This window comes from Aulonocara stuartgranti, assembly GCF_965226115.1.
Source record: "Aulonocara stuartgranti genome assembly, chromosome: 22".
Taxonomy (NCBI): domain Eukaryota; kingdom Metazoa; phylum Chordata; class Actinopteri; order Cichliformes; family Cichlidae; genus Aulonocara; species Aulonocara stuartgranti.
This window is the reverse complement of record NC_138957.1, coordinates 9,260,886-9,280,088: the sequence shown is the minus strand read 5'-3', so window position 1 is coordinate 9,280,088 and position 19,203 is coordinate 9,260,886. Positions and strand designations below refer to the sequence as shown.

Sequence of the window (19,203 nt, the reverse complement as noted above, 5' to 3'; positions counted from 1 at the left end):
AGTAAATGTTGACTCACTCTCTCTCCTACAGGCCCTCTGGGACCCATTGGACCAGCTGAACCCTGCAGATAGTCAACATACAGTCAAATTAATGTGGCATCCTTACACACTACAACACAGAATGTTTGTAACAATTTTTAGCGAGCACATTTTTATCCTTAGCTTGAAACATATACATATATTTACACACACACGCACACACACACAAACAGGCAGCACTGGCAGGTATTAAAAAATGTGTGTCAGGTGCTGTTTCCTACAGCAGGTCCTGGAAGACCAGGCAGGCCTCTCTGTCCAGGAAGACCGATCTCCCCCTGCTCTCCTTTGCTGCCCTAGGAAACAGACACAACAAGAATAAAACTGTTTTATCTTCTTCCTGCATCTTCCTGCCCCGTTGCTTAGATACACAGAGGCAGAGCCAGTCAACATTTAATCAATGAAAGGTGGGCCGCACTCGACGATCAACCGCAAGATGAGCTTGTGTAAGGCTATGTCGAAAACAAAGGAGGCGTGACTGTGAATGACAAAGGCACTGCTTAACATGAGGCCTTTATCTGAACCAGGCTTGTGTCTGCTACTTAGCATGCCTTTATTCCTAAATTTCTCTTTTAGCATAAATGCTAATATTTTAGTAGAAAGCCTACTCTTCTTGGGAAACTTAATTGTTGTACACTTTTATTACAAAGTCACGAAGACATCTCAGTTATTATTGAATGAAAGAAAACAGGGCATCATAGTCAAGATTTCACTGCTATATTAAGTAGTTTATAGCAGCACATTAAGTGGCATTCACATCATATGAGAACTCCCACCCACGCTACCTACTGAGCACTCCCCCTTTTTTTTATTTTTGCCATTCGTTTAATGGAGGAAATTGATTTATTTGTGACAAAGCTACTTGTGATCAAATTAAACTGGTAGAAGAAAGATAAGTATACTGCAACACTAAGACTTCAATTTTATTCATATAACCCCAAATCACAACAGTAGCTGCCTCAAGGCGCTTCCTAGTGTCAGGTAAAGACCCTGCAATAATACAAAGAAAACCCCAAAAAGCAAATGACCCCCTGGGGGTGTCCAAATTCATAGACTGCATCCTCCTGAGGACCTGGCCTTCACGGTCTACGTGGGCCGGATCCTCCGAAGGTCGGGTAGGCCGGAAGTGAGCGGCTGCAAAATTGGACGGTCTAGCCTTTTGCGTCAGCAGCTGTCTCCCTCCTGCATCTTTCTATCTAAAATATAACAGGACACTGGCGTAAATTCTCGATCATTTCACACTTCTGTTTAATCAGTTTTCTGTTTGACATTTATTCAGCTGTGTTAAAACTATAACTTTAATCTCAGCCAAACCGATTTACTCACAAACAAATAAAACACTGAAAAAAGCCAAACAATAACATTTATAAGTTATCTAAGTGACTTATATATCATGTTTAACCTGAGTAGCAAAAGACCGCGGGAGTTTGAAAACGATGTGCCGGGAGTTTGGTGTTCTCGCCCCAGCTAGCTATCGAGCTGGTGGGTAACAGACGTCTCTGAAAACATCGGAGCACTTTTGCAAATATGTGATGTCTTGATAAACCAAGCAGATATTTGAAGTTTACACAGCTACATTCTCGCCTAAAAATATCTCAGACTCAGAAAGAGTAATAAGAGTAATATTAAAACTAAGTAGCTGATGCCATTGTTGGAAACTGGAATTGGCTGGGGCGCACTATGAATTCTGGGATATGGTGGAAGACGAAGGATACACCCGACCCATCCTTCAAATTTGGGGAAAAGGAGGACGCATTTGTCAGCTGCATTTGGACGAGTCTTCGAATTTGGACAGCCTTTGTCGCGTCGCTGTGACGTAATCGGTCTATAAATGCAGCGCCAGGAGGATGCAGCTCATGAATTTGGACACCCCTCCCCCTATGAGAACACGCTTGGCGACAGTGGGAATAAAAAAACTCTTAACAGGAAAAAACGTCTGTGAGAGGCAGCCATATGACGCAGCCTGTCATGGCCTGGGCCTAGGGACCCAGGCCTCATGTATTTCTGTATTTATGTCTATTTTTCCGTATGTAGTGTTTTGGTTGTTGTGTATCCTTTTTCCTCCGTCTCCCTGTGTGTGTTTATGTTCATTCATATTCCTGGATGTTTTGGGTTGCTGAGGGATTGCGACCCGGAAGTGTTCCCACGCTGGAAGCTGCCACACCTGCCGCTTCTCAGCCATCACCAACTGCAGCTGATGGCCTCGTTAAGAGCGCCCTATTTAAGAGTGTGGCTGAGCTCCAGTCAGCGCTGATCCTGGAGTCAAAACTCGTTTAATCCTGCTAACCTGAGTGCGTTTGTGTGTTACCGGGAATCGGAGAGCAGAGTACTTTTGGAGTCACGGTATTGGGAACAGGAGTTTTTAGAGTTGCTACTTTTCACCTTTCATGGACATCTGCACTATGTTGGATTCAGGGAGAATCGCCACAGGGCCACAGTGCTGGGATTTGTATATAGCCATGTTGTTTTTCCACTCACTGTAAATAAATCCACTGTTCATTATAAGAGTCCTGTATTTTGGGTCCTCCTTTTCACTGCTACTCCACAGTCTGCCACCGCATTCTGTGACACTAACCTATTTAACCTCTTACTATCCAACAGATCTCTAGCATTTGGGTTTTGCTGTGTTTAGCCATATGCTAACCAACCACATCTTCAGAAGATTAGAAGTTAAAGTAGAAGCAGTAGATGCATTTTGGCCTGACAACTCTTCTTTCATAAGCTTTTTAATTTGGCTGTACCAAACAGGAAAAGCATTAAAAAAAACTTTATGTTAACCCAAGTTGACCCTTTTCCTGTTGAAGCCCTTGGATATTAAGTATTTATGAACACAGGCCCTTGTCAACAAAAAATAAGATGTAACAAGTGCCTTTAAGTTCGTAACTTACCAAGCTGCACTGTGCATGTTTTTCAAAAAACCAGAATTGACCTAGTAGCTGCTGATTACTACAGCATCACTGATGCTTTCCATTTGAAATCCAGACTTTTGTCTTAAAGAGATTTATACTGATATTCCGTTTACATTGTATTTGAATTAAAGTCCAATGTTTTGTTGACCCATTCATCCACACCAACCTCTTCTCTATGTCACATCCCATTGCTGTTGTTAAGAGATAATTCTAACCACTGTGTGCACTGTTAAAGTTAGTATATATGAACATTGGAATGGATTGTAATTAAGGAGCAACCTCCAGGGTGAAAAAAAGAAGCCATCAAGAAAGATCCAAAAACTGCAACTCCTCTAACAGCCACTTGAGGGTAGTTCCCACACTGAGTCCTGTAATTCAAGAGGTTAGAGGTCCTGATAAAGTATCAGGGTTTCAGACTGACTTTGGTCATGTTACACTTTCAGTGTAGGAAACTTTGCCAGAATAACTGTTAGCTGTCAGTGACCAGGTGGATGTTCTGAAGTTAATTTACCCAGATTATTTCAACACTCTCTCACTGGAGACACACTACAGAAGTAACAGGATTGGTCTACAAAGAAGTGTTATCATAGTAAGCAATGCCGAGTCATATTGTGTCAGACAAATCTGTTTTGAAACTGTGTAACTGAGCCGCGACGTGAATCATTTCCCTGGGGTATCATATGACAAACAAACACATTGAGAGGGAGAACGCAGCCTCGAGGTACGTCGTCAGTATATCATTTTGCGTTTAATACTCACAGGAGCGCCAGGACTGCCAGGAGGCCCTGGAAGACCCTGGAGAGATAAATAAAGGAAGTCAAATAAGAGAGAAAAATACTCACTCTGTGCTAATGGAAGTAGGAAATACTTACATCTCTTCCATCTCTGCCATTTTCTCCTGCTGGCCCTCGGGGGCCCTCTGGGCCAGGGGTACCTGGGGGGCCTGGGATTGATTTTTCAGGCTGACAGAAGAGACAAACAAACAATTAACATATTATCACAGAAAACTTGAGAAATGCTAGATAACTGAATTTAAACGTTCAATCTAAACACTTGTGTAGAAGAGAAGATAAAGTCTTTTTCAGCGTAAAGGCTTCTTCTTCACAGATTTAGTTATAATCTATGGAAATTATCTCTGTGCCACCTGGTTTTAAGTCACTTCTGGGCACATGATTTGATGTACAAATGTAAGAATGGTCAACCTATGCAATGCTAAAAACAAATAATATCACCACCATTTATTAGATATAGAACAAAGCATTAAGGCAATTAGGCAACTGAAGCACTGAAACAGATTATTGGTTTAAAATCACAAAGCAAAAAGAAAGTAGAGATGAAAAATAAATACCTCAGCATTGGCATACATCTGAAGAAGCAAGAGAAATCAGATAAAGGGAGAGTTAGTGAAAGTAGTCACACCACCCTCACCAAAAGTGTCAGCAAAAGCGCTCTGGTTCACAACAACGGCAGTGAGTGATGTCATGCTGTCATTTAAATACAAAGCCCCGTAAACAGTACCCACACTCCCCGTGTTAGCCTGAGAGCTAATAGAGTGCACCAGGGCAGGAAATGAATCTGTCCACAGGGTGTACAATCAGTCACATTTTGATGAAAGTGATTAAATTAAAAAAAAATAAAAACAATTCTCACTAATCCTAATTCATTGCACGGCAGAGTTCACAGAGCACGAAATGTGAGACTGCAGAGTGGCATTTTCATCGCAGGCAGCCATCTCATTAATCACAGTAGAAATGAAACATAATATTTAATTATAAATTAAATTATAAACAGAGAATAACTGGGACACATTGTTGAGGCAGAGAGTAATATTCCCGGGGTTGGAAAACTCCTTGTGCAGTTGAAAAAGTCAACTGCACAAGGAGTAACTATTCCTATACTTTAGTTTTATTTTTACGTATACGTTTTAATTATGCTTTTAAAAAACAAACAAACAAAAAAAACCCTCTTTCTTGCTACATCCTGTGCAGTTAATTGCTCATAGTAGTGTCTGACTGTATACATCAGATTTTCAGGAGAAAAAAATCACACTGATAATATAATAAAGGGCTCAAAGCCTCATGTATCAATTACGATGCACTTGGTGTAACAGGGTTAAAGTTACCCCTTTTCCGCTAATAAAACCGCATAAAGATGGCTGTTTGGTTTCTCCATTAAATACATACATTTGTTTTAAGGCTGTTTTTCACCTATTGAAGTTAACTCCCCTTTAAATATTGCAGTTAACTGTGGATATGCTTTGCTAACCAAGCAACAAAAAGGAAGGCCAATATGGCTGCAACCAATACCCTTACTTCAAAATGCTAAGTCCAGGCACCAGTGGGTGGTGTCACAGTTTATATATACAGTCTGTAGGTTTAAAGTAGCTCCTAAACAGCTCTTCCTCCAACAAATGTTTGTAGGACAACAGCTCAATGTTGACAATAAAAAATAAAGAGCTAAAGAGTAAAACTGCTTGGCGAGGTGTTTGTTACACTTCTGCAGCTCTGTCTCAGCATTTCTGCCGCTTCCCTTCAAAAATACTGGAAGCTCCATCAACCTGAGTAAAACCACAAACCACAACAGATGCTGAGCAGATCCTTGTCTCCGCTACTGTACCTCAGAGGGAGGCAGCTCATTGCAGCTTTCTCTCTGGGCTCTCTTTGGGTCGCAATGTATCAGCATCCACTGGAGCTCAAACTGTAAAAAAGACATGGTAACATGTGGAATTATTTTCATAAATGAAACTGAGAAAAGAAAGGGCTTTGAAATGCTTCTTCGTGGTGCTGTTACTTCTTTGTAGCTTGGAATCAATGCCGTCTATATGGGTTGTTGAGCTTGCTTTTCCACCAATGTGATTCTCTGCAGGGATTAAGTCGCCCCCCCCCCCCAATCCCCATCCTTTTTTCCTACTGGGACCCAGCTGAGCAGATTTGCCGTGACAGCAGCACTTTAGAATTATAGCAGAGCTCAGCACACACATAAACCTGAATGTGTTGTTCTCAAAGAGCACAATTTCCCTGATAATGCTCGTAAGGAGGGTGAAGATTATTAAATAGAGCAGGCAGTTCTCCATACTTGCTTACCACTACGGAGGCGTTGGGATCAGCATCCAGCCTGCCAATAAGAGTGTCTCCCTCTGTGTTGATGGAGCCTTTGCCTTTGATGGGTTTCTGATCAACAGGCTGGCAATCCACATACAGCGTGACCTGGTCGTGCTCTACGCCAATCATCACCTTATGCCACTTTGTGTTAAAGAGCACAGAAAGGCCGGGGAATGTGACTGTCTGCAGATTTCCATCGGGGCCTGTCAGGAAGTACTCCAGAGCCTGCTCGTCGCCATTCAGGCGTAATCCGGCCTGCTTGTAGCCATCTTCATCAACTATTTGCCAGATGTTCCACACCTTGCTCATGGTGTTCTTGATCATGCGGAAGGTCGTCATGAAGGAGTACTCATCTGGGAAGCCACGAGGAAAGTTGAGTCTGAGGGAGAAGTGAGGAGCAGGGGTTCAAATCTTCTGGTTTCTGCGAATCACACCAAAATGCACCGCCACTCACCCAGCCGGGTTAAAACACTCAAAATATTTCCGATGTCAGAGTTAATTTATGATCAGCACTTAGCAAAACTACCATCAAATCAAGTGCAAGACTTGGGTAAAAATAACTCAAAGCCCTGTCGTCATTGTCTTTGAGATTCAAATTAAAGGCACACACTTCAAAGAAACAAAGAGAGGTTTTAAATTCTGCTATTATATCAAAAATCAGATACTGTGAGGGAGGCTGTCTCAGTGCATAAATCAGTAGCTCAGTCACAATATGCTACCCTGGTTAGCATCCAGACTGGTGCTTTCTGTGTTTTTGACAAGCCAACATCTCAGTGGGTGGTGCATTCATAGATGGGCACTACAGCCTTTTACCACCTAGTAAATAACTAAGGTGAGGTAATAAAAACCCAATAAAACAAATGAAGAGCTTTCTCTTCAGCTAAGTGCTGCGCGTATGTGCTGCCTTTGCCCTGCAGACGACAAGAGCAGGAGTGCAGCTGAAGCAAAGACTTCAAAGCACAGCTTGTGCGACTGGACTTGTGAGGTGGGGGGAAAAACAAGTATTTACATTTAGCATGACTGAACCAAGGGGCATAGATGCAGGGTGCCAGCAACTTACATAAGAGCTTCGAAGGAAAGCTGGCCTCCAGGAACAGATTAGCCAAAACAGACTGGAGCGGGCAAGCTGGGAAACAACAGGAGGCATCTCTGCTTACATAACATTTTGTTCTAGGACAAGTTACTGGAAATTAACATGTAACATTTGCCAGGTTATTGGGCATCTGGGGTTAGGGTTAAGATCTTTAAACATAAGACTTCAAGTGGTTTTTAAATAAAACGGACTGATGAGCATGTGGCTAGAAGAAACCCCAGCTGTAATCTTGACCCGACACGTGTCTGCAGTGAGTCGGTCCATGTTAAGAGGCTATGTCACCGGGGAAATCTTGATCGTTTAGTTGCTGTAGTGATCAGGTGCCCAGGTTTACTATATGTCCATTTTTGACAGGATCCTGGCCATCTGGACATGCAGCTGAACACTTTCTCTAGCATCTACTTCAATTCTGCTGCCACAACACCTGCATTCATTTCAGATTTCAGCTCTTTATTGTATCATATTCTTTATTACCTTTTATACTCTTTACCCACTCCACTTTTTTGTATTTTCTATTTCTGTTATTACTGAATGCCTTCTTTACTGTTTGGGTTGTGACACTGACATATTTATTTTATGGAGCTAAGTTGTTTTTCATGTTTTGTCTGCTTTACCACAGTAAACCCAACCTTTGGCATAAATAAAGCATTTCTTCTCCCATAAATCTTCATCAAGAAAGGTGGAGGTTAAACTATTCCATGTGCCAAGTGCCAAACTGATAACTGGTATTTCAGGTATGATGTGATATTAGCAGACAAACCCCTCGCAGGAGGTGGGGTTCACCCTGGACAGGTACTCAGTCTAACAAAGGGCCATAAACAGAGACACAAACAATGGCTTTGGGCTGTGGCAGGAAGCAGGAGTAGCGGGAGACAATGCAGAGAATATTGTCCATGCTAACAGACTCAAACCAAGGACTTGCGAGGCAACAGTGTAAACCACTGAACCACTCGGCCACCCTGCTGTAGGTCTGTTCCCGTTAAAAGTTATCTGTGGCTTCCCACTATTGCCAAGTGCTTACTTATATTGGATTGTCAGAGAACTGGTGTAGTGACTGCGACCCATTATGAAAGCCCCCGAGAGTGACTTCTTAGTCTCCCAGGTAGGATTCCACTTAGCCTTCAAATAATGCCCACTATAGTTGTGTTTTATTATTAAAAGGACTGACAGGAGTAATTACACTAGAAGCATTAAAACAAAACGTGACAGCCCACGGGAAATATTGAAGCCCTTCTCACGCTTCCCACCACACAAACAAACAGGCAAGTAACACAATCTGTGTGCCTATTACTGGAAATGATGGTTAACATGGTAACATTTGCAGATCATGGTTAAAAAATGATGTTTAAAAAAGTTGTCCTTTAAACATCCAGATTACTACAGCTAACCTTTAATTACAAACTAGCAAAGATCCTCACAGGAAGCCAGAACTGTTGTCAGTACATGCTATGGTACACTCATACCTAAACGTCTGAAGGTAAGTACAACTTAAAGTTATTAAAGTGGTGAATTGTGTTTTTTTTTCTCTTATCCTGACAAAACAGCTTCAATCAGGGTCTTAGTTGCTATTTCTCTGCACTCACTCAAACACATCCAAAAATACTCTGACTCTTTGTGTTTCTAAGAGATGCCAAATACGTCCTGACATGTTTTTCCTCAAACAATTATACGCCGCTCGCCGAGCAGCAACATCTGTGCCAGACCTGTAATAATGCAACACCTGCATGAGGGCTGGTGCTGTTAGACATTTAAAAAAATCAGCTTCTTTAAAGATGCCCCTGCTTTACTTACATAGTTGGAATTTGGAAGTTGGCCTCTTTGTCGAGGCGGTAGGCCACCTGGAGGTTTGTGGAGCCATCCACTTTCCTCACACCTTTCAGGGGAATAACATCCAGCTGGAACTGAGTGATCAGATCAAACCCTACATGGGATAATGACACGATGGCAGGATTGAATGTGATGGAAGCAACACGTCTCAAAAACATTTAGATGAGCCAGTAAAAGGCTGGAAATATTAAAAAAGCAGCAAATATCACATATTGTGTATAAAACATGGGTTTACAACGGCGTCCCCCAACCCTCCGGCCACGGATCAGTACCGGCCCGTGAGTCATTTGGTACCGGGCCGCGAGAGTTGAGGCTCGGGTGTGAAATTTATGGTTTTCAGGGTTTTTATCGTTATTTTTTGTAATCGTTTTTATCGATAACTCGTTTCCCTGGGTCTTTTCCCATGTGTTATGAATGGTTTTATTTTGTTGTATTTATCCACAACACCTTAAAGGCCAGTCTGTGAAAATATTGTTGGACATAAACTGCCCGTTACCCGTGTGAGAAACAGGCAGAGCAATTACATTCTCTTCCACTAGAGGGCAGTACAACTACCTGCTCTAATTAAACGGGTTTCCATCTGCCAGTAAAGCAGAAGAAGACGAAGAAGCAATTATGTAGTCATGCTGTGAGTAAAATGACGCAGCACGTAATAGCAATACATAAATATTGTCCGTGAAAATATTGTCGGACATAAACTGATCCGTGGCACAAAAAAGGTTGGGAACCGCTGGTTTGCGAGATTTGCAGATCTTTGCATACTGTTTCAATTTACATTTTGCATAATGTTCCAACATATTCAGAACAGAACTGGGTTTGCAGTATTAGTGCTGATCCCATTAGTGTGAAGAGAACAACAATAGCATTAGCATTAGCACTGCACATAACATGAGCACTAATGTAAGTTTAAACATTTCAATAACAATCATTTTGATTTTACTGTCTGTGATTCCACATCTACTCACACTAATAATATAATTGCTAGCGGTTTTGTGTCACACCATTCCTGTTACATTCATGCATAAAGTAGTGATCAGCACTTTTGTTGTATAGCTCGTTTGTAGAAACAGCTTTCATGTGCAGTGCAGCCTGTTTTGAAATGATCTTATGACAAGGCAGCGAATCAGTTGTCGCTTCAGCTTCTGTACATTTACTACATATGTTTGTTGTATTTACATTGACACAGTTTAACTTGGCAGGAGTTACAGGAGTTTGCATGGATAAAATATTAATGAGGTGCATTCACTGTATGGGGCAGGCTGATTTCCAATCCTTGCCAAATAGTCTTTCCATACATTTAAAGTGTAAACTCTTCCTTATGAACAGGATGTAAACAAAGACGCTTTTTACTTTATTGTAAATAACTTAAAACCACAGAGCAGCATGTGAGCAGATGTGTAGGAGTGAACAGAGCAGCAGTGCCAAGCGGTTACAAGCTGCTGAGTTTGTATTGTTCTACAGTTTTGTTAAACTCAAGTGGAACATTTTATTTGCCTCATTTGAAATCTTGAGGCATTAGGCAGCCCACCCTGTTCCTCCAATTAAACTCACCGCCTTCCTTTTCTCCTTTTGGGATTTTCTAGACTTGGATTTGTTGTTTTAAAGCTTCTGTTGTATATTTTCAAAGAGTGTCCCACTAAGTATTTTACCTGGAAGGTCATCTTGGCCACTTCTTATTGGCGGGCAGACAGAATCTCCATCCAGTCTGTTCAGGTCCAGTTCTGATGGGACAAAAAGAAAAGAAAAAATCCTGCCGCACTTGTTGTTTGCTTTAAATGTGGCAAGGCTAATATATAATACTGGCCACGTTCATTCATTTGTCATAGACAGCAACAAAGGAGAAGCAAGGTCTGGATTAACATCACAAGGTTCATTCTGTTCATCTGGATGTAGCTGAAAATGCTACATCCAGATAAACAGAATCAGCCTTTTGGGATTTACTTAGCTGGATGATTGAGCATTAAGACAGTTGCAGTTCAGACTAATCAAAGTAGTGTTTGAAATTTATAATACAGATCTCTCAGCGCCCTGTTCAGAATATTTCACCAAGGTCAGAAACTACAACAGGCAGAAAAAGCCACAAGTCATTAGGAACATTTTAGCGGGGTAATGTGGAAGCAATTTATCAAAATTACAACCTGCTAACATCCCACCACCATCCTGTTTCTGCTTTCATCATTAATATTACACATTTATTCTATAATTTTATGCTCATAATAAAATAATGGACAGGTTTTACATCACAACAGGTTTACAGTTGATAGAGTTTCTAGTGAAAAACACTTTCATCGTCACAGAAAATCTATTTGTGTGATGTGCCAGAGGAGGGCGCTATCCTGACTCCTCACAGTGCAGTTGTTCAGGAGGAAATCCTCGTGAATAACTCTGGGAAACGAAGATGGTGAGAGCCAGAGGGGCTCCCCAGTCAATGAGCTGACTCAGCTCATTGACAGCGAGCGGCGTGAACACAACACATCTGGAAGTCGTTCCCACATCCCCATTAAAACTGCTGAGAAATGAGATATTTACCACCACTAAATACTTATCTGACTGTGCATGTGGGCCTCAAGTTGTTAAAAGTTACTGCTTGCCGCAGCGTTACGCTCAGAAAGCCCGTCATTAGTGCAAACGAGCTGGAGATGAACCACGTTTAAAATGCCACGTGCATCTGCATGTGTGCGCCTGGATAATGAGGCGAATTCCACAAAGCGGTGCACAATCTGCCCCAAACAAGAGCGGGGAGTGAGTCTGCCGCGATTATCAGAGTGCACGTTTAATCCGATGTACTGCCACCACACAGACCGGCACAATATGTCAATAATATACTATTTATGGCTTTTGATTTGTGACTTCTAATGATGAGTCTGACTTATCAAAGGTCAGCATTGGGGTGTTAACAGTAACCTTCTTTCTTTGTGTTTATAAGACAGAGTCACAGCAATGGTGTAATCCATGTAAGATATGGGACTCTGATTTGTGTTGTGTCAGGTGACTCCACACTGTGCTGCAATGTGACTTACGACCAAAAGCTGGAGTGAGGAGGAAGGACAGAAGAGCCACACAGATGGGGGAGTAAGCCGACATCAATAGATGGCACGGTTGCTTTCTGTTCAGGAATGATGGAGAAACATCAGTATCACACTCACAGGTCTCTTTGACTGAGTTTATAACACAACACATGAATAACATGTAGCAGGTGACCTCTGTGTTTTCTTTGCATTGCAGTTAAGATAAAGGAGAAAAAGAAAAATGCTGTATGTGATGTTGATGGTGCATGAAGTTGGAGAAATTGTTTGACAAGTACCTTTTAGATTTTGAATGGAACAAAGATTTTTGCGACATGATTTGAAGATCAACTATATTTAATTTGGAGAAATCCAAACCTCGGAGCCATAGATAAATCAGTCATCTCACTGCGTTACAGTAATTACAGTGATCTATGGTAAATTTAAAGGTACTACAGTCATTTCAGTTTTATTTCAATAAGGGGTTAAACCAGTGTTTTCCAGCCACTGTGCCGCAGCACATAGGTGTGCCATGAGAAATGATCAAGAGTACCGTGGGAGATTATCTGGTTTCACCTGATTGGTAATCTAAGCCAGCGGTCTCCAACCCCCGGGACGAGTCGTTTGGTACCAGGCCGCGAGAGCTGAGGCTCGGGTGTGAAATTTATGGTTTTCAGGGTTTTTATCGTTATTTTTTAAATGCTTTTATCATTAACTCCGTTTCCCTGGGTCTTTTTCTCTGTGTTATGATTAAATCTTCTTTTTTTGGCAACGGTACTGGTTTTATTTTGTTGTATTTACACCGGTCTGTGAAAATATTGTCAGACATAAACTGGTCAGTGGCACAAAAAAGGTTGGGGACCGCTGCTCTAAGCGACCCACGTGAGAAACAGGCAGAGCAATTACACTCTCTTCCATTAGAGGGCAGTACAACTACCTGCTCTAATTAAATGGGTTGCCAACTGCCAGTAAAACAGAAGAAGAGGAAGAAGCAATTACGTAATAGTCATGCTGTGAGTAGAACAACACAGCACATAATAGCAATAGATAAATAGTTAAATAGTTGAAAAGAAAAGTAATCAGTCTGACCTGGATCCTGGAGAAAATCCGACCCAGATGAAGGCCCTAGCATGAGTAGTGGTCAGAAGAAAGCAGCATATCAGGGACAAATCGAAACAATTACACTATGCCTGGTGCGCGGGAAAAAACTATCAACTATCAATATTTCCCAGCTCCAAAAGGCTGGGAAACAGTTGGTTAAGCTCCTTATATGTCAAATGTGTTACCGTGTAAGCTGAATGAAAAAGTTGTAAGCAGCTTCCAAGTTTGAAAATTGACATGAACATGGAGGGGCGTTAAAGCGGGATTAATTTTAATTGCCACCAGGGGGAGGTAGCTAGGTTTTTAAAAACACTTCCAGTCATACTAAAGTGTATGAGACAGTGTATGAGCCACTGACGTGACCTCTGCAAAGGTTGTGTGTTGTATGCAGATGTCTAGAATCGGTTTGTTCATAACTGTTTTTTATAAGCATAGTTTCATTGTTCTAATGAAATGTTCTAGTTTGACTACAGGCAAACTAGCTATTGGTGACATAAAGTGATAGATAACCTTTTTGTCATATATCAGACATATATTCTGTTAGTAAATGCATCACAAGGTTACCTCAAAAACTGTATGTCTAGAATGTCAACAAGCGGCCAGCAGTCAGCTTCACACTGGAACCATTTAGCAAATTCATTTAGAGAATTAATGATGTCAGAAAATAAGCAGCCTTACTATTTCCTCAAAACCATTACTACAAGTCAGGGGTAAGCTGATCTTTTCATCGCTATGCTCAGAGGGCATCATCATGTGTTATGCAGGCAAACAAACTGTATTTCAATGGCTCCATCCACTCGTGCTTAACTTAAATCAGATCATTTCTGCCCGGCTGTCTCCGAGGCAAATTCTAATCCTTCATATGGAGAGCTTTCTCAATGAGGGCATGAACTTATGTGCATATTTACTAATTACTTATACGAGCATCAATGAAATACTTCACCAAAACTTTCAGTTGAAGTATCTCTCTATTTACTTAAATATTGCCAAAGGTGGCTGATATAAATAATAATGGATTGGATTTATATAGCGCTTTACAATACCACTATTCATTCACTCTCACATTCATACACTGGTGGAGGCAGCTACAGTTGTAGCCACAGCTGCCCTGGGGCAGACTGACAGAAGCGAGGATGCCATATCGCGCCATCGGCCCCTCTGGCCAACACCAGTAGGCAAGTAGGGTAAAGTGTCTTGCCCAGGGACACAACAACCAGGACAGAGAGCCCAGGGATCGAACCGGCGACCTTCCGGTTACAGATGCGATTCCCAACCCCCTGAGCCACGGTCGCCAGTAGCAGTAGCTACACAGCTTTTTGAGGTTATCTTTCACAGCTGAAGTGTCTGAGCAGTGCTACATTTTGTTCACACTTGTATTATCACACTCGGCCGCTTTAGCTTCCTCTATGTGTCCTGCGTTATGAAAGCTTTCTACAGCTATTCTGAATCCGTCATCAACATGACTGATAGAGACAGTGAGGCCTCTCCTCTGAAGGCAAATGCTGCAGCTTGTCTAGCTGAGAAATGGATGAGGTTGGGGTGATGTTACTGAGGGTGTAACCCACCTCTAGAGTGTGAACTCTCCTGCTAATGTGTGTGTTTGCTTGAGGAATATGTACCAGTGTGTGTGTAGTGTCTGAAGAAATGACTAATGGCTAAGTCAGCAAGGCCTCTTCAGAGGTGTGGTCTCAAACACTATGCCCTTCACGTTAAAGGAGCATCTTCAGAGCCCCAGTGGGCTGTCTGTCTTAAGCACCAATCCATCACTGTTCTAGACTAGTGCAGCTATATGGGGCTCAAATGTATGATTTTATTCTTATTTTAAAGGGCCTGACATTTGCGGAAAATTTGCCAAGACTTGAGCAATCGTTCACCTTGCTTTCAATCTTTCAGCCTTTCCTAACTAAGTTAACCATGTCTAAATCTAGCAGTCAGAGTTCAGTTGTTGTAGTTACAACAGAAGCTAAAAAGGACAGGCTACTGGAAATATGTGCTGTTAATAGTAGGTTTCTTTAAAGTACCGTGATAAATATTGCATGACACACCAACATTTTCTATTGTGGCAGAAATATCTAATCGGTTTAAAGCAGCAGCTTTATCAGCTAAGTTTAAGGTTTCAATTCTACTTTTTAAAGTTTTAATCCTACTTAAGACACACAACAACTTTGTGCAGTGGATAGATGTGCGTTTACAGTGCAATGGATGAATTCAGACACACTCACATAAAGTGTACCTAGTTTGATCTTGCAACACTCAACAGTCTATCTTTCCGAAACTGGCTTCTTGTGAGTAAAAGAGTAGTATTGATTCTTCATCTTACTCTCAGCAAGAAAGCAAGTAAATTTATAGCCCTGCATGTCAGAGAATTCCTCTAAGACAGGTAAGTGTTTTCTTTGAAGCATGATTTGAGTTTTTCTTTGTTTTCCTTGGAGGATTTCTTCCTATAACTGTTCATCAAGCTTGTCTTCCATCTGACTATATTTAGCTTCTTCCTACAGTTCTGTAAACAACAACAGAAATATAAGAAAGAGAAAGCTTCGCTTCATAGAGATGTTGGGAATGAAAAACTCCCTTTTAATAATAAATCTTTTATGTGCTACTTTGTCACTGACGAAACTGATAAAAATTGATGAAAAAATATAAACGGGTTAGAAGTGAAATATATAAGAAAACCCTACCTCTATCATCAGAAGACAAGACAAAGCCTCTGTTATATTCCTAGAACAATCCTTTCATGTAATCATTCTTTCAGCTCAGTTAGGTAATGATGTGCCCTCTCCTTTAACTCCTGACTGAATTCCCGATTCATCGTCTTTTGGCTTTTGACATGGTTGTAAGTGACAGACTTTCCCTTTGCTGTTGTGCATGTTTCAGTACCCCTTAGGCACTCCCAAAATGCTGAGAGCAAGCCAGCTTGCCAACTCTTGACATAATTAATGCTCTCCCATTTGTGTTAATTACCCAAGAATGGATCGCTGTTGGCCATGAAGCAACTGGCCATGTGGTTCAGTCATATTCAAGTTGACTGTAGCAGGAAACGTGTGGACAAAAACTTTGAGGAGTACAGTATCTATGTGAAAATGTTCAGTGCTGTTGAAGCCGGTAGTATTATTCAGATAAGAACTCTTTTATCCTAACAGCCGGAAGGGAAACAGCGAAGACGTGTGCATAGATGTGGTTGGATTAAAAGACAAACGTCTAATTTCTTTAATTTATGCTCAGACGATTCTTATTACACCCATAAAGTTATGAGAAAGAGAAAATGGAGCCATTTCCTCCTACTAAATAAAGATTACAAATTTATTATTAGTTAGTGTGAAATGGCTCTGCATAAATTTGGAAATAATTTAAAAAAAATTATGAAGAGCCCTGACAGAAAGACAGATATTTGAGATACTTACCTCCTCAAACCGGAGACTTTGAGGGCCATGTTTCACACCCCCTCCGTGACGAGACACGCTCAGTCGAGATGCAGAAGCAGAAGGAGCCGCGGTCATGAAATTCCCTCCCTAGAAGTCGGTCCTACCTGCGCATGTTGAGGGATTAACCGGAGTGGCACAGGGGATGCTCAAGCATTTTTGGAGGGCACATAAAAAGTTTGTTCAGTGGGCTCCTATTGGCCAGGGGTTTTCTGGAGGTGGTGACTAAGTTTTATTACCATCACTTAAAAAGATGCAGAAACCCATATGGCCTTTATGTGAAACACCTCTGCCCGCTTCTCTTCTTTTATGGTGCCTCCTAATGACATGTGCTGCCTGCGTGTAATTCTCCTAATAATCATCGTCAAGATAGCAAAGGAGCAGCCGGAGAGTGATGAAATGTGGATTTCATAATCATGTTCACTCATCGGTTTACCTGGAGAAGGCATGTTAGCCTGTAGCGCTGAAGAAAGCCTTGTTATTACCTTGAAGGGCCTCAGGCAGACACACTGTTTATGTTTCCTGCCTGTTGTGCAGTTGATTCTTTGGTGTTAGGTTCTTAGATCTTCTGAAGTGAAAACCAAAGACTATGACGCGGTTTCTTGCAAGACAGCTTTCGTTAGCATGCACAGGTATGCTGACATGTCTCACAGGGCTATGTTGCCCAAAAATATGTCAGAGGAGGCAGGAACTGCTTGGCTCATAGGCACAGATCTCTCTGTGGAAAAAAGAAAACCCCTTTTAACCACAATTGCACAAAAAAATGCCTTGGCTTTGACAAAATTACATGCCGCAGTGTGTTTTTATTCATAAGGCTGTTTATTTTTTTTATATTTCCCTGGGGTATATAGGTCTATTGATCCTGGCAACTGCTGTCCCTTCTATATGATGTGATATTGTGAATCAATAGCCTCACAGTCTTCTGATACTCAGTTTACTACCAGAATTTGTTACTATATCATATTTCACGAATCGATTGTTTGTGTAGCCACACCAACGCACTCATCTCAGAGAGTTGTAAAGGAAACACGATACAGATATTGGCGCTCCTCAGAGATTCAGCAGAAAGATCATGTGTCCAGCCTGGATAATGAAGACCTCCTGCTCTCAATGAGACAACATGCACAGACGGCGCAAGGAGAGAGAAAGAGAAGGCATTTTGGGATGATCCAGCCATGAGACTCGCCACATGACCAGGCAACTTGTGATCTGGAGTCAGATGAGACCCTCTAGTTTTTTTTTAAACCATCGAGGAAATCTTTTTACACCCTGAGAAGTAACAAACATACACACAAGCTTCAAATGTGGCCTCATTTCACGTGAGCGAAAAGGCTACAGCATTGTTAGCTAACGAGCTAAAGAGTAAGATAACAGAGGAGGTTTCGCTAACTCCACACTGTAGCAAAAGTCCTTACAGAACATGCTATTGTTGTTTCTGGGGTGTAAAGTAGTGCAGTTTTAGAATAACTACTGGTGTCTCACACAATGTCTTTGGTAATGGTGTGTCCAAATTCATAGGCTGCATCCTCCTGAGGACCCGGTCTTCGCGGTCTACGTGGGCCGGGTCCTCCGAAGGCCCAGTGTTGCCTTCTTAGCGACTTTGTCGATATATTTAGCAAGTTTTCAGACCCCCTCAGCAACTTTTTTCTAAAAAGCGACTAGCGACAAATCTGGTGACTTTTTCTGGTGTTATGGGAGACTCATTTATGACGACTTTTTGACAGGAAAGCACGTATCGCTCTTACTCTCAACAAGCAGCAGGTGCTGCCATGGGCACCTCGCCCGTGCCAAAGCGCTCACGGGCGGAGGATAGTCCTCCCTCAGCTGCTGTCAGGGCAGCAGATGTTCACATCTATGCGTCCAAACTGCAAATGAATCGCGCATGAGCGAAGCCGCTGCTCCCGCACTGACTGTAGCGCAGTCAGTTCTTCTTTTGTTGTTATGTTGTTTTGTGGATCACAAGGGTTAAAACTACTTATAAACACACACACACACACACACACACACACACACACACACAAAGTAACTCTATCAGAGTGCCTATTTCGGGACACTTTTGCCAGTCCAAACCTGGATAAAGGAGTAGGGTTGGAATTGTGACATTAAAAAAACAATAATTGTTAAAAGAAAGTTAATTTGTAGTTCTAAATAAATTCTAAATGCATTTAGGACGTTTTTAACTCACTATATGTCTCTTCCACAATGAGACATGAACCTACAACCGAGGTTACAATTACATTAGCATGACCAATTATGCAAATAATTATGCATTTAGCGAATTCTAGCGACTTTTAGGACAGCCAATAGCGGTTTTCCTTACTGAGGAGTTGACAACACTGCGAAGGCTGGGTAGGCCGGAAGTGAGCAGCTGTGAAACTGAAGCTAAAGATAATGCTAACAAGACTGAATGCACTTTTCATTTAGTGGTGGAATTTAGCCGCTGACTAGCATTAGACAGCCAAAAAATGCTAAAATCATCTTTAATGAAAAACGCCAGTCCTAAAGTGAAACATTAGCTGTTGTAGCTGTTCCAACTATAAATACATTTAAACATATAGTTAAAAAAAAACTATATGTGAAATGAAAACAAAATGATAAATACTGTATGCTTAGCTTTTCTATACTGGAAGTCTACATGAATGTAGTACTGTGGAAAGAACACATTTCTTTGTTTTGTCAAGTTTGTGAAATTCAGATGTGATAAACACATTT

The 19,203-nt window shown here is 41.5% G+C and overlaps 1 protein-coding gene across 4 annotated transcripts in view; it reads right to left on the bottom strand.

The window, feature by feature from the left end:
- Positions 1-17,955, bottom strand: part of col9a1c (collagen, type IX, alpha 1c) — a 32,045-nt gene extending 14,090 nt beyond the window's left edge. The window contains exons 1-12 of one of the 4 annotated variants that reach the window (XM_082520711.1): positions 16,474-17,955; positions 13,061-13,096; positions 11,987-12,072; positions 10,616-10,687; positions 8,931-9,060; positions 6,029-6,425; positions 5,562-5,642; positions 4,294-4,311; positions 3,818-3,907; positions 3,705-3,740; positions 261-332; positions 18-62 (exon numbers count right to left, since the gene is read on the bottom strand). In XM_082520711.1, the coding sequence (XP_082376837.1) occupies positions 18-62; positions 261-332; positions 3,705-3,740; positions 3,818-3,907; positions 4,294-4,311; positions 5,562-5,642; positions 6,029-6,425; positions 8,931-9,060; positions 10,616-10,687; positions 11,987-12,072; positions 13,061-13,096; positions 16,474-16,502 (1,092 nt within the window). In that variant the 5' untranslated portion in view covers positions 16,503-17,955. Of the gene's footprint in view, positions 1-17; positions 63-260; positions 333-3,704; positions 3,741-3,817; positions 3,908-4,293; positions 4,312-5,561; positions 5,643-6,028; positions 6,426-8,930; positions 9,061-10,615; positions 10,688-11,986; positions 12,073-13,060; positions 13,097-14,691; positions 15,576-16,473 lie in introns of those variants that run through there. The other 3 variants (XM_082520714.1, XM_082520712.1, XM_082520713.1) reach the window with 3 other exon arrangements.
- Between the last annotated feature and the right edge of the window lie 1,248 nt (positions 17,956-19,203).